Raw genomic sequence first — 13,970 nt, 5'->3', positions numbered from 1 at the left:
GTCCTTAAATTCTTATGTGAGTTATGCTGAAACGATATATAAAGTAATTAAAGGGACTTCCCTAGTGGTGCAGTGGTTAAGAAGCCTCCTGCCAGTGCAGGGGACACGGGTTCGAGCCCTGGTCTGGGAAGATCCCACATGCCGCAGAGCAACGAAGCCCGTGCGCCACAACTACTGAGCCTGTGTGCCACAACTACTGCAGCCCACGTGCCCTAGAGCCCGTGCTCTGCAACAAGAGAAGCCACCGCAATGAGAAGCCCGTGCACCGCAACTTAGAGTAGCCCCTGCTCGCCGCAACTAGAGAAGGCCCACGTGCAGCAACAAAGACCCAACTCAGCCAAAATTAAACAAATAAATTTTAAAAAGAAGTAATTAAAAACTCAGTATTCTAGCAGAGTAAATTCTCTTACAACTTAAAAAGTTCTCAAAATAATACTTACATGGACCTCTGGGTGGAGTTTGATAAGAAACCTCTTCCTCTTAAAGCTGAGCTTCCGGAGCCTGGACCAGTTGAAAGTGTTGATCTTGGTGCTGCTCTGGAATTCAGGACACAGACGTTCGTTGAGGAACATCTGTAACCTGACGCGTGCACACGACTTCTCATGAAACAGAGAAGGTTAAGTCACATCCTTGCCAGAAAGCACAGCAAGCCCCTGCCACTTTATGTTCGGAAAGACTCTGAATTAAAATGTCAATACTAACCACACTAATCTCTCTGTTTTAGGAAGAAAACTTTATTTCTTTGATAAAGCTTTATTACAACCTCCTTTTTTCAATGTTAACAGTGAACATTTTTGAAGCCCCCCTACTGCGAGGACGGCGGCTGGGAGGGGCCTGGTGGTGGCAGGGCGGGGCTGGGTTTCCCACTGAAGGGAAGGACGGAGGGATCCCAGGGGTGCCGGATGGGACCCGGATCCAAGGCTGAACCCCCGACTCTCCAGAGTGGGCACACCGGGCAAGGACCTCAGCTTCTAAACAATTTTGTCCACTAAGGAGACCAGGGCCCTTTGCTCTTCCAGGGTGGGGCAGGCAAAGAACAAAGGAACCTGGACCATCTTATTGTGTAAGAAAGTAAACAAGTGCTCAAAAAATGACGGGGAAATGTCGAAAGGACACAGGAGGGATTTCCTTCCCTGGTGGTCCAGTGGTTAGGACTGCACCTTCCAATGCAGGGGGCGCGGGTTCGATCTCTGGTTGGGGAGCTAAGATCCCACATGCCTCGCAGCCAAAAGACCAAAGCATAAAACAGAAGCAATATTGTAACAAATTCAATAAAGACTTTAAAAATGGTCCACATCAAAAAAATCTAAAAAAAAAGAAAAGGGCACAGGAGCCACCTGAAGGGACTCCCTGATGTGGGTCAATTTAAAGATCAAAACAAATAATGACAACAGATCAAGTATCAGATTATAACCCGAATTATAACTTGAGTGATAGTACGATTATAATACAAACCCATGATCCACAGGGACGTAAAGACAATAAACAAACGAGGAGAAAACCCTTCTAGGATCATGAAGAATGGAATTTAAAAAGCTGCCTTTTGGCAACCATCCGGGAAATTTACAGTCTTAAGTATCTCTCCACAAAATGCTTACTAATTACAAAGGATAAAAAGTCATTTCGCAGCGAAGAAGCCTGTCAAACGCCTTCCAACCATGTGATGGATACTGGCACTACCGGCAATGGGACAGACAGGCACCGTGGGCCACCTCGCGGGCTGCACCAGGCACACTCGCTTCTGTCATTCACCCGCCCAAGAAGCTTAACTAGGGTCTGATCGTCAGCAGGTGCTGGGAGGCCCATGTCACAAAATGACTGGCCTTGAACCTTCCAAAGCATCAAGGTCAGGAGAATCAAGGAGAGAAGGAAGAGAGTTCCAGACTGAAGAGGCCAGAGCGGGATCCTGACTGGGCAGAGCGCTTGGCCTCAGAAGGGATCTTCTGAAACCAACGAGACTGGGGCAACTGGTGGAAGCTGGATGCGGTCTCTGGGGAAGGAGCATGTTCTACTGTTCTCATATCCTTTCCATAACCTTGAAACATTTCCAGAATTAAAATGTTAAATGGACTGAAACACTTTTTTGGCATTTTCTTTTCTATTCTCGACTATCATGACCATTTACTCTTTTCTACAAATTCAAGATGGGGGGTGGCAAGGTGAAGAATGTTTTCCCTTCAGAGATACTAAAACAAACAAACAAACAAAACAAAACAAAAAACCCACAACAACTTAAGCAATTAAAGAGGAAGGAGGCACTGAAACATGCACGACAGGGACAAACTCTGAGACAGGGGAAAGCTGTCAGGCACAAAGGCCATTTACAGGAACGTCCAGACAAGGAAATCAGCAGAGACAGAAAGCAGCTTAGTGGCTGTCAGGGGCGGGCAGTGACTGCTACGGTGTGTGGGGTGAGGCTGCGATTTAAACGTTCTGGGGTTAGTGGTGACGGTGACACAATTCTGTGAATATACTAAAAACAACTGAATTATACTTTTAAATGGTGAACTTTACGTTACGTGTGAATTATATCCAGTTTTTAAAATTCCTGAGTTAAGAAGTGTCCTTGAGGCCAAGATACAAATGACAGGGTCTAGATGAGACCCAAGTATCCCAGCTCCCAACACTGTCCAGACACGAAGTCACTTCAACTGCTACTCAAAGTAAAATATTTGAGGGTTTTCAACTGGGTTCTCAAAAAAGCAAACAAAACAACCAAACAATAAAACATCAACAAAAGAAAAGAAAAGAAAACGCCCACCGCCAGCTCTCACCTCTAGATGGTAGGTGCCTAGGGCAAAGGCTTAAGAAAGCAGGTGGCCACAGGAGGGGCAGGGAAGGGCCTGTCCTCCCCAGGAAGACACAGAAAAGAGCGAGAGACACACTGTTCCCAGCTGCAAGCTTGCCTTCCCATTTTCCCTTTGGGTCAAAATAAAAAATCACCACATCCCAGGGCTTTAACCGAGTCATAAATCGAAACAAAGAATCCACGGATGACTGCCCTCACTCTGCCCTGGGCAACCCTGACACTCACCGAGCAGCGCCACTCAGAGCCACTGCTTTCATTTTGGATTTTATCAAAAAAATCCACGGCTCAGCTGTAAATGCCAAGTAAGACCTGAAACAGAACCCGGAGACTCAGGGCTCTCTGGGCCACCCTCAGGCCTGCTCCCCCGGACAGAACCGCCTTCCGGACCTGCATCCGCATGTCCACACAGCTTGTCCAAGGCTGCTACTGTACCCTGCTCTGAGATCTCGTCTCCTGGACCTCCACACCCACCACGACCTCACGTCCACCCCTCCCCACACTCCCTCCATTTTTGGTAAATTTAAAATTCAGTATTTATATTACTGATCACGTAAGTACTGCTTGCAAGTTGAGCCAACCTGAATTATAACTATACTTTGCTCCTTTGCTTTTTAAAATTAATTAATTAATTAATTTTGGCTGCTTTGGGTCTTCGTTGCTGCACGCGGGCTTTCTCCAGATGCGGCAAGCAGGGGCTACCCTTCATTGTGGTGCGTGGGCTTCTCGTTGCGGTGGCTTCTCTTGTTGTGGAGCACGGGCTCTAGGTGCACGGGCTTCAGCAGTTGTGGCACATGGGCTCAGCAGTTGTGGCTCGCGGGCTCTAGAGCGCAGGCTCAGTAGTTGCGGTGCACGGGCTTAGCTGCTCCACGGCATGTGGGATCTTCCCGGACCAGGGCTCGAACCCATGTCCCCTGCATTGGCAGGCGGATTCTTAACCGCTGCGCCACCAGGGAAGCCCACTCCTTCGCTTTTAATTTTCCTCGAGTCACTAACTGCCTCTTTTCGTTTGCCTAATCTCTAGGTACCCGTCGCTAATTCTAATTCAGCCCAAAACTTCCCCGCAGACCTTTAGAACTCTTCGATACGGTCTAACCCATGAAGCCATCGCTCATTCTTCCCCCTGCCCCCTCAAAGGCCGCACCTCCCGGCTTGCGGGATCTCAGTTCCCCAACCAGGGACTGGACCCGGACCCTGGCAGCAAAAGCACCGAGTCCTAACCACTGGACGCCAGGGAGCTCCCCCATCAGCCCTTTCTTGGAGGCCGCCTCTGTGCTTATGCTGACGAACGTTCTCCCCATCTGAGCACAGCCTGCACCTCTGCCTTCTCCAATCTGAGTCACCCTGTTTCCTCAGCTCCCATCCGAGTTTCTCCCTCCTCCAGTGTTGGCCTTCAAAAGGCTGTGCAGGAACTGAATTTCTGAAAACCTGCATATCTGAAAATGCTTTCATGTTCTCTGTACAGGAGTCGCGTTGCACAGGGCACAGAATCCCGGGCTGGAAATGCTCTTCTTTCACGTGTAGAACCTCCGGTCTCCAGCTGCCAGTCCTGCCGCTACTAGCCCGGCAGCTCTCCAACTGCCCCCACCTCTGGCAGCTCGCGCTGACGAGCCCTGCTGCCGTCACACTGGAACCTGCAGGCACCTTCAACCTGGAACTTTGTGCCTTGAGTTCTGGAAACTTTTTCTCGTGGAATTTCTTTAACAATTCCTCCACTGCTTTTTGGTTCCTGCCTCTAGAATTCTGGGGTGCTGGACCTCCTGGATGGCGCTGGAATTTTCTTTACTTTTCTCTCCCATCTTTCACCCTTTATTTATTTATTTATTTATTTATTTATTAGCGGTACGCGGGCCTCTCACTGTTGTGGCCTCTCCTGTTGTGGAGCACAGGCTCTGGACGTGCAGGCTCAGCGGCCATGGCTCACGGGCCCAGCCGCTCTGTGGCATGTGGGATCTTCCCAGACCGGGGCATGAACCCGTGTCCCCTGCATCGGCAGGCGGACTCTCAACCACTGCGCCACCAGGGAAGCCCACCCTTTATCTTTTATTCTGTTCTGTGGAGATTTCCTCAACTGCATCTTCCAAACATTCTCGTTCCGCCAATGTGCGTCACTCTTTTTCTCCGTAACTGCCCTGCTCTTGTTTCAGAGATGCAAGCTTTTCCCTTATTTCTGTGAGGCTTTTTAGAAAACGTAATACACACAAATTGAAGGTCTGTGGCAACCCTGCACTGAGCAAGTCTATGGGCGCTGATTTTCCCAATAGCATTTGCTCACTTCGTGTCTCTGTGTCACATTTTGGTAACTCTCACAATATTTCCAACTTTCATTATTACATTTGTTATGATATCTGTGATCAATGATCTTTGATGTTACTCTTGGGAAAAGATTATGACTCTCTGAAGGCTCAGATGATAGTTAACACTGTTAGCAATAAAGTATTTTTAAATTAAAAAAAAGAAGGAAAATTAATACAGTGACATACCAACAAGGTTCAAATCCTTAAGGTACCAAAATTGAGTCCAGAATGAACAGGCCCCTCTCCCCACTTCCAAAAGCCTGCAGGCTATAGTAACCATCCTAGGGGCAGTCAACACCAGTTTATTTTGTAGGGAATAAATAGAGTGTGTGTGTGTGTAAGTTCCCCTCTTTTCCCCATAAGCGGTAGCAAATTCCACACACAGTTTTGAACATCTTCTCCATTTAACAATACATCTCAAAGAATGTTTCACGTATCAGGACACAGAGAGCACATGCAACCTTTGGACAGTTGTCCAATTATCCCATAATATGGATGCCCCACCATTTATTTAACCGGCCTCCTAATAATTAATCACCAGTATTTTACTATTACAAACAAGGCCAGAATAAAAAATCACAAGAGAAACGTTTACACTCATGCTAAAGCTGTGTTCCTGTTTCCCATGAACGCGATGTGGGTAAAGCAATTTTTCTGTTTTGCCAATCTGATAGATGAAAAGCAGTAACCTCTCTGAGGAAGCGTGCTTTCCATTTCTTCCACCCCCAGCACAGTTTCTGTTTCTTCTGAGTCTCTTCTTCGCACAAATTTGGGACCTGTCCCTCAAATACCATCTTCCCTTGAAGAAAGGCTTTCCTCAAATTTCTGGCGACCCTTGGTCACTGTCTCTATTTAACAGCAAGGCTCTGGGTGTGCCTGAGTTAGTGACCATCCTGGTAAACACTGGCCAGGGAGCATCACGAGGAGACGCTAGTCTAAGGGACATCTGACAAGGGACAGAACATCTGTGTCTTAAAGCGCCTCTCCATGGACCACTTATTAGTTAAAAGAGGAAAACCAGTAACTATGCAGTAGAAGAACCAGAAAACACAGCGATCGAGGTTCGCATCGCCAGGGAGGCCAGGTGGCATCTCAGGTGTGACCCCCGAGGGGGACACATGTCACCTGGGCAGTGGTCCAGCTGGGAACACATCACCTGAATCTAATCACAGGAAAACAGCCGACAAACACAGACGAGGAACTTTCTATTACAAAGGGGCTGTGTTCTTCAACACCGTCTTCATAAAAGAAAAAAGAATGTTCCAGATTAAAGGCGACTGCAGCGTGACGGCCTGGTTCTAGATGGGATCCTGTCCTGCAGGGAGACCACTGGCCAGCTGACAGGACTGAGGACGGACCCGTGTGCCAGGTGTTAAGAGCCTGCGGCCTCAGTGGTGACTGACTGTGGTCACGACAGAGCATATACTCTGCTCTTGGGAAACACACACTGAAGTTCTCGGGGTAAAGGCCCCGACGTGTGCAGCTTACTCCCCAAGGCTTCAGAAAAAACTGTGTGCGTCTGGGCGTGTGTCTGTGCGGCAGGGATGAGAACACATGTCAGCGGGAGGTGCAAATGGTGACAGCTGAACCTGGGGGACAGGTGCATGGGGTCTCTGTGTGCTATCCTCATTCTCACAGCTTTTTGGGACGTTTGAATTGAAAGTGTTTCCAGATGGAAGTCTTTACAAGAGGAGGCTCTGAAGTGCTGGTTGGCAGCTCCCAGGGCTGCAGCAGGGCCCCCGATGTCAGAACCCGCTCGTGAGGCACCTCGTCCTGGAGCGGCGGGTCGTGCTGTAGTTGCCGGCCCCGCCCCATCCGGCCTCCCCGCCCCCCTGGGGATCCCGGGCTCCTCGCTGGGCCGTCAGGGCCTGCTTCCCTACTCCCCACACTCTGGCGATAGTCCTTGTTTTCTGTGGTTTCCTTTTCCATTCTTTGTTCTTACTGATGTAAGGTTAAAAAAAAATTCCTTAACGGTCATGCCGGTGGGGATTTTGAGGGAGTGGAAATGAATTCAATCTGCCGCCTTTCATTTCAAGTCTCTAACCTCATGCTTTTGCGGTTTCTTCTGGTCACAAATTATTTGTCCTTTTCTGGAGAAATGACAACAACTTGATCCTGAGGGACGTGATTTCCCCTCTGTGCCAGGTAGGAACCGCCATCAAAGGGAGCGGGTGTGGGAGGCCCTGGACACCACTCAAAGGGCCTGGATTTCAGGTGGAATGTAACAGAACTGACATTCTAAACGCAAAATTAAATTCTTTTCCTGCGGGAAATTGAAATTTGCTGGCTAAGTTGAGAAAGAGAAAGGAAAAGCAGAAGAAACAAAGTGTCCTTGATCAGGGAGGCCTGGATCAGACCAGCCGTTTCAGGCGCCGGCAGCGAAGACGGGCCACAGAGGGAAGAGCCGCAAAGCCAGCTGGGCGCCAAGAGCGCCACCGCCAACCCTGGGCACCACGTTCCACCGGAGGTGCCCGACTCCACGGGCCGGGAGCAGGCAGCTCCTGGAGGGGAGGCGGGAGCACCTGGCGAGGCGCGGGCTCCGGAGCTGCAGGCCGGCGCCCTGGCAGCTGTTTCCAGGCGCGTCACACCCCACGGCCCGGCACAAGGACATTCACCACAAACACGACTCAGTGGCCCTTTATGTAACGCTCACCCATCCGAACGCCGCTACCGCACACATCCCCGGGAACCCTAGCACTGCCCTCGGAGGGTCCCCAGGTTGTTCTGTCTTGTGCTTTGAACGGTGACTGGGACCCGTGGCGGAGACCCCACAGGGCAGCAGCCTCCCCGCGGGGGTGGACGCCACCCTACAGGGCAGCCAGAGCCGGGCTTGAGGTTCCACGGGGGCGACTTTCTGTCAACGTTAGAAGGACAGTGGGACATGACTGTGCGCCCTGCGGGCCATGGGCCCCGTGACAGTGAGTCCAAGACAAGAAGACAACTTCTCTAACGGGTGAGAGGTTGGATCGGAGGGTCCGCAAAGCTCTTCCTCCAAGTCTAAGACGGATTCAGCAACAAAGACTTCCCAGCAAACGTAAAACAACCCCAAGAAGCCACAGCACAGCCGCCCTCCTACCTGGAAGACGAGGACGCCCATGTGGGAAACGGCCAGGTTGATCTTGGCCCCCTCCCTGTCAGAGGCCGTGTGAAACCTGATGCCGTACATTTCCAGCTTCCGGGCAATTTCCAGCACCTGGAAATCCGACTCGGCAGGCGTCTGGCCCCTGTAATAAAAGACAGCATGATCACAGCACTCCTGAAAGAGCCGAAACACAGGACAGAAGCGACCAGGAAAACAGACCACAGAAACAAACCAACAAAGGAGGCTCTGTTCTTCAGAGGGTCGGTCACCCACTGTATGTTTACGTACACATCAAACAGAACACCGCACACGGGCCACGGAAACGTCCGCTTGCTTCTATTCTGTAATCCATTTCCTAGTGGGTCAGATGTTTTCTTTGCACTCATTATATGTTCAGCCTTATAATTTTATCTTAATACAAAGTAATGTGCAAACATTACGTGCAGAGACAAATAGTAAATAAAGGAAATACCACAGATAACTCTAGTATCTCATTAAACCCATTTCAAAACTTTAAAAAACTATTTTCAAAAAGTACAATTCTAACCATTAGAATACACTTTTATAAAAATGAAATTATCAGGCTTCCCTGGTGGCGCAGTGGTTGAGAGTCCGCCTGCCGATGCAGGGGACACGGGTTCGTGCCCTGGTCCGGGAAGATCCCACATGCCACAGAGCGGCTAGGCCCGTGAGCCATGGTCGCTGAGCCTGTGCGTCCGGAGCCTGTGCTCCGCAACAGGAGAGGCCACAACAGTGAGAGGCCCGTGTACCGCAAAAAAAATAAAAGTAAAAAACTAAAATTTATATAAAAATATTTTGCTAAAAAAGTGACTACTTACTCAGTTACAGCTAAATATTCTCATAAACATTAAGAATATTACATATTGGGGCTTCCCTGGTGGCGCAATGGTTGAGAGTCCGCCTGCCGATGCAGCGGACACGGGTTCGTGCCCCGGTCCGGGAGGATCCCACATGCCGTGGAGCGGCTGGGCCCATGAACCATGGCCGTTGAGCCTGCACGTCCGGAGCCTGTGCTCCACGACGGGAGAGGCCACAACAGTGAGAGGCCCGTGTACCGCAAAAAAAGAAAGAAATTATCAAAATGAATAAAAATATAATCACCACAACAATTGGTTTTATTGACGCCTCGCACGCGGCCCGCATGGCGCCGAGCAGCTCCAAGGCGTGACGCTCAGGTAAGTCCCAAACACTCCATGTGGGATGTTCCATTAACAACTCTTTTTTTCTTCTTACTTCTGAATGCCTGAGTTTTTGGATCTTTAAGGAATAACACAACTGTTTGCGTTATGCCATTCTTGTGATTTCCATTCTTTGACTAAAATGTCTGTTCTCTGAAGCTGATATAGACATCTATTAACTTGCATTTGAATAAATCATCTTCAACTGGATGATGATTCCATTGTATATCCACACATCTTATTTGCCCATTCATCTATTGATGGGCACTGCTTCTGTATCTAGGCTATTGTAAATTATGCTGCTATGAACACTGGGGTGCATATATCTTTTTGAATTAGTGTTTCTCTTTTCTTTGGGTAAATACCCAGGAGTGGAATTGCTGGATCATATGGTAGCTCTATTTTTAATTTTTATTTATTTATTTTAATTTTTTTTAAAAATTGGAGTAGAGTTGATTTACAATGTTGTGTTAGTTTCAGGTGTACAGCAAAGTGAATCTAATATATCTACTCTTTTTTTCGATTCTTTTCCCATATAGGCCATTAGAGAGTATTGAGTCTATTTTTAATTTTGGGGGGAAGCTCCATACTATTTTCCATAGTGGCTGCAGCAATTTTCATTCCCACCAACAGTGCACAAGGGTTCCCTTTTCTCCACATCCTTGCCAACACTTATTTCTTGTCTTTTTTTAAAAAATATTTATTTATTATTTATTTATTTTGGCTGCTCTGGGTCTTCGTTGTGGCAACGCAGGATCTTTGCTGCGGCATGTGGGCTCTTAGTTGTGGCATGTGGATCTAGTTCCCCGACCAGGGATTGAACCTGGGCCCCCTGCATTGGGAGCACGGACCTCTGGACCACTAGGGAAGTCCTCTCTTGTCTTTTTTTTCTATCGAAGTACAGCTGATGTACAATGTTATATAAGCTATAGGTGTGCAATATAATGATTCACAATTTTTAAGGGTTAAACTCCATTTATAGTTATTATAAAATATTGGCTATATTCCCTATGTGTATAGTACATCCTTGTAGCTTATCTATTTTATACTTAGTAGTCTGTACCTCTTAATCCCCTACCCCATCTCACCCCTCCCCACTTCCCTCTCCCCATGAGTAACCGGTAGTTTGTTCTCTACATCTGAGTTTGTTTCTTTTTGTTGTATTCACTAGTTTGCTGTGTTCGTAGATTCCACGCATAAGTGAGATCGTACAGGATTTCTCTTTCTCTGTCTGACTTACTTCACCTAGCACAATGCCCTCCAGGTCCATAGAGGCTGCTGCAAGTGGCAAAGTTTCTGCCTTTTTCACGGCTGAGTAGTGTTCCACTGCACAATACATACACGTCTTCTTTGCCCATTCGTCTGCTGACGCATTGCTTGTCTTTCTGATGACAGCCGTTCTGACAGGCGTGCGGTGGTGTCCCATGGTGGTTTGGATGTGCACTCCCCTGATGCTTAGTGAGGGTGAGTGTATTTCCATGTGTCTGCTGGCCATCTGTCTGTCTTCTTTAGAAACATGTCTCTTCAGGTCCTCTGCCCAGCTTTTAATCAAGTTGTTTGCCTTTTTCATGTTGAGCTGTATGAGTTCTTTGTATATTTTTGCAGACATATAATTTGCAAATATCTTCTATTCAGTAGGTGGCCATTTGTCTTGTTGATCGTTTCCTTTGCTGTGCAGAAGTTTGTGGTTTTATTAGGTCCCATTTGTTTATTTTTGCTTTTGTTTCCCTTGCCTAAGGAGACAGATCCAAACAAAAACATAGTTGACCCTGAACAACTCGGGGGTTAGGGGCACCAAGCCTCTGCACGTAAGTTACAGCCAGCCCTCTGTATCCGAGGTTCCACATCTGAGAATTCAACCCGCCTGAGACCACGTAGTATGTAGCATCTACTACGGAAAACGGTCCGTGTATAAGGGGACTCACCCAGTTCACGCATATGTTGTTCAACGGTCAACTGTATTGCTAAGACCCACGTCAAAAAATATACTGCCTGTTTTCTTCTAGGAGTTTTATGGTTTCAGGCGTTACATGTAAGTCATCTTTTAAAAACATTTATTTATTATATTAGTTATTTGGTTGCACCGGGTCTTAGTTGCGGCAGCCAGGCCCCTTAGTTGCGGCTCGTGAACTCTTACTGGTGTGGGATCTAGTTCCCTGACCAGGGATGGAACCTGGGCCCCCTGCATTGGGAGCGTGGAGTCTTACCCACTGTGCCACAAGGGAAGTCCCCTCACATGTAAGTTTTTAATCCATTTTGAGTTTATTTTTTGTATATGGTGTGAAAAAGGGGTCCAGTTTGATTCTTTCGTGTGTGGCTGTCCAGTTTCCCAATGCTGTTTATTCAAGAGGTTGTCTTCTCCCCATTGTCTAGTCTTGTCTCTTTTCACTCACCCACAAGTGTGTGGGCTCATTTCTGGGCTCTCTGTCCTGTTCCACTGATCTGTGTGTCTGTTTTTATGCCACTTCCTTCCCGTTCTGATGGCTGTAGCTGTGTAGTTGTTTGAAATCAGGGAGTGATTCCTCCAGCTTTGTTCTTCTTTCTCAAGATTATTTTGGCTATTTGGGGTCTTTTGTGTTTCCATACAAACTTTAGAGATATCTGCAACACTTACAAACACATGCACATGTGCATACGAACACACGACGTGCAGGCGCGGAGCCACCTCTCAGGTCTGGTGCTTTACTCCCCTCAAGGCGGGTTCTCAGTGTGACTGAGCATAGACTGGTCACCGTCCCACCGGCCTCCCCATGCATGGGGGGGGTCACGTCATGAACCCCCACCCACCGGGCCTGGCAGTGAGCCTCTCCCACGGGGCTCTGGTCCCCATCCTGAAGCACTCTTCCCTGGGGTCCACGGCCCCAGGCTGTCTTCCTTCTTCTGGCTGCTCGTGGCCCTGTCCTGGGGGCCTCCTTCTCACGGCCTGTGGGGCCTCTCCCCACCCCCATCCTCCAGGGGGCGTCCTGGCCCCGCCCCGCCTCACCCCTTCCCCCACCCGCCTCACCCCTGGCCCCGCCCCGCCTGCCTCACCCTGCACAGTGCGCTTTGGCTCCACCCCTGACCCGTCGCCGCTGCCCAGGTGGGACGCTTCACACCGCGGCCACCCCACCCTCCACGGGCGCCCGGCTCCGGCCCTGTGTGTCCTGGAAGGAAGGGGACCCTGCCCCCAACGCTAGGAGCAAATTCCACACAGGTGACCGTCCCCTTTGGGGCAGACCGGGGACCCACTCAGGCTGGCACGGGGAGGGGGCCCTCTGCTCGTCTGGTCCTCGGGGTTTGGGTGTGACACGGGGTGCGGCGCATTCCCCCGCCACCAGCGAGAACCAAGGCAGCCTCAAAAGAGGCCACGCCCCTCGGCGTGGAAGCGGGGCCAGAGCCCTAAGGGCCAGGTGCGCGCTGAGGCCGCGTCTGGGAAAGGGTGGCCCCGTGTGCACAGCTCGGACGCCCAGCGGTGCCCCAAACCACCACACCCAAGACGGAGCTCAGGCCTTGGCTCCGTGACGAAGGGGGGCCCAGAGCCCAGGGCACGCGTGGCACCGCGGGGTCACGTGCAGCCTCCCGCCAGCAGCTGGGGCTATTACTGGCTCCTAGAACCTTGGGGGCCGTGCCCCCCACCCCCAGGCTGCTGCCTCTGCCGGCACCCTCACGGTCCTCCTGCACCCCATCCTCCCCGCAGAGTGCGCTCTGCCTGTCACTGCAGCCCACATGCCACAAGTGACACATCTGTACAGACAGTGCCACCCCGAGCCAGGCACACAAAGGTCCGCTGGTGGCTCTGAGCGGTGAAGGCATGGAAAAGCGCACGGCCCCACAGGGAAGGGCATCCTCGAGGGTTGGAGCCTGGGTCTGCGTTGCCCAACGCCCGCCCTGCACGTGACGTCAGCGCGCTCACCTCCCCCACGAGGGGGGCCCAGTCCTCCAGGACCCCTCCCCATCGAGCTCTCCCTCTGGTGAACTCAAGCTCACAACCCCCGGGCCCGGGGCCGCCAGCCCTTCTCACGGCCTCCCCATCTCTCTTCCCCTCTTCCTCCGGGTCGCCCTCACCTCGTCCCAGCGTCAAGCCTTAGGGAAGCCAGGCAGCAGGGCTGCAGCAGGAACCATCCCGCCCCCACCCGACACCTGAGGACTGGGCGCGGCCAGTGCGGGACCCCGTCCACTGCCCCCCACTTACGGAGGGACGCCAGCACTGCCCGGGGCCCGGGCACCCTCCCAGCCTGTCCCGAAGCGGCCTGTGGACGGAGTCCCGCCCGGCCAGCCGACTGCCCCGACGTCCGGCGGCGCCGACTCACGCGTGCCCCCGATGGAGCTCCAGGATCCGCTCCAGGGCCCGCTCCTGGCCCGGCAGGTACTCGTGGGCCCGCAGGTGCTCCCGGACCAGCGCCTCTTCGTAATCTCCTATTTCCGCTAAGACGAGAAAGTAACAGGCAGTCTTTCTCATGTTTACATGAAGAAAAATACAAGCGTCTGTGCGTGCAAGTGCGTAAATTAAAAGCAGAAGAAAATTATCCTAAATCTGTAGCAAAAAAATATATCCCTTAAATAAACAAAATGTTGTATTTTATTTTTCCACATATTTTATGCTGTTC

The 13,970-nt window shown here is 50.5% G+C and overlaps 1 protein-coding gene and 1 long non-coding RNA gene across 10 annotated transcripts in view; one reads left to right on the top strand and one right to left on the bottom strand.

Annotated features, from left to right (window-relative positions):
• Positions 1–3,608, top strand: part of LOC117200509 (uncharacterized) — a 71,822-nt gene extending 68,214 nt beyond the window's left edge. The window contains exon 3 of the long non-coding RNA XR_007478490.1: positions 3,574–3,608. This is a non-coding gene — a long non-coding RNA (uncharacterized LOC117200509). The remainder of the gene's footprint in view (positions 1–3,573) is intronic.
• Positions 1–13,970, bottom strand: part of FARP2 (FERM, ARH/RhoGEF and pleckstrin domain protein 2) — a 92,685-nt gene that overhangs the window by 33,371 nt on the left and 45,344 nt on the right. For 6 of the 9 annotated variants that reach the window (XR_007478486.1, XR_004482057.2, XM_033423571.2 and 3 more), the window contains 3 exons: positions 13,674–13,788; positions 8,180–8,327; positions 441–596 (listed from right to left, as the gene is read on the bottom strand). Coding sequence is in view for 7 of the 9 variants with exons in the window: in XM_033423571.2 (XP_033279462.2) it covers positions 441–596; positions 8,180–8,327; positions 13,674–13,788 (419 nt within the window). In the remaining 2 variants the exon portion in view is untranslated. Of the gene's footprint in view, positions 1–440; positions 597–8,179; positions 8,328–11,777; positions 12,354–13,673; positions 13,789–13,970 lie in introns of those variants that run through there. The other 3 variants (XM_033423581.2, XM_033423607.2, XM_049712414.1) reach the window with 3 other exon arrangements.

The sequence above is a fragment of the Orcinus orca genome, chromosome 7 (assembly GCF_937001465.1).
Source record: "Orcinus orca chromosome 7, mOrcOrc1.1, whole genome shotgun sequence".
Classification (NCBI taxonomy): Eukaryota; Metazoa; Chordata; class Mammalia; order Artiodactyla; family Delphinidae; genus Orcinus; species Orcinus orca.
Note: the sequence above shows the minus strand (reverse complement) of the source record. Positions and strands in the feature narration are given on the sequence as shown.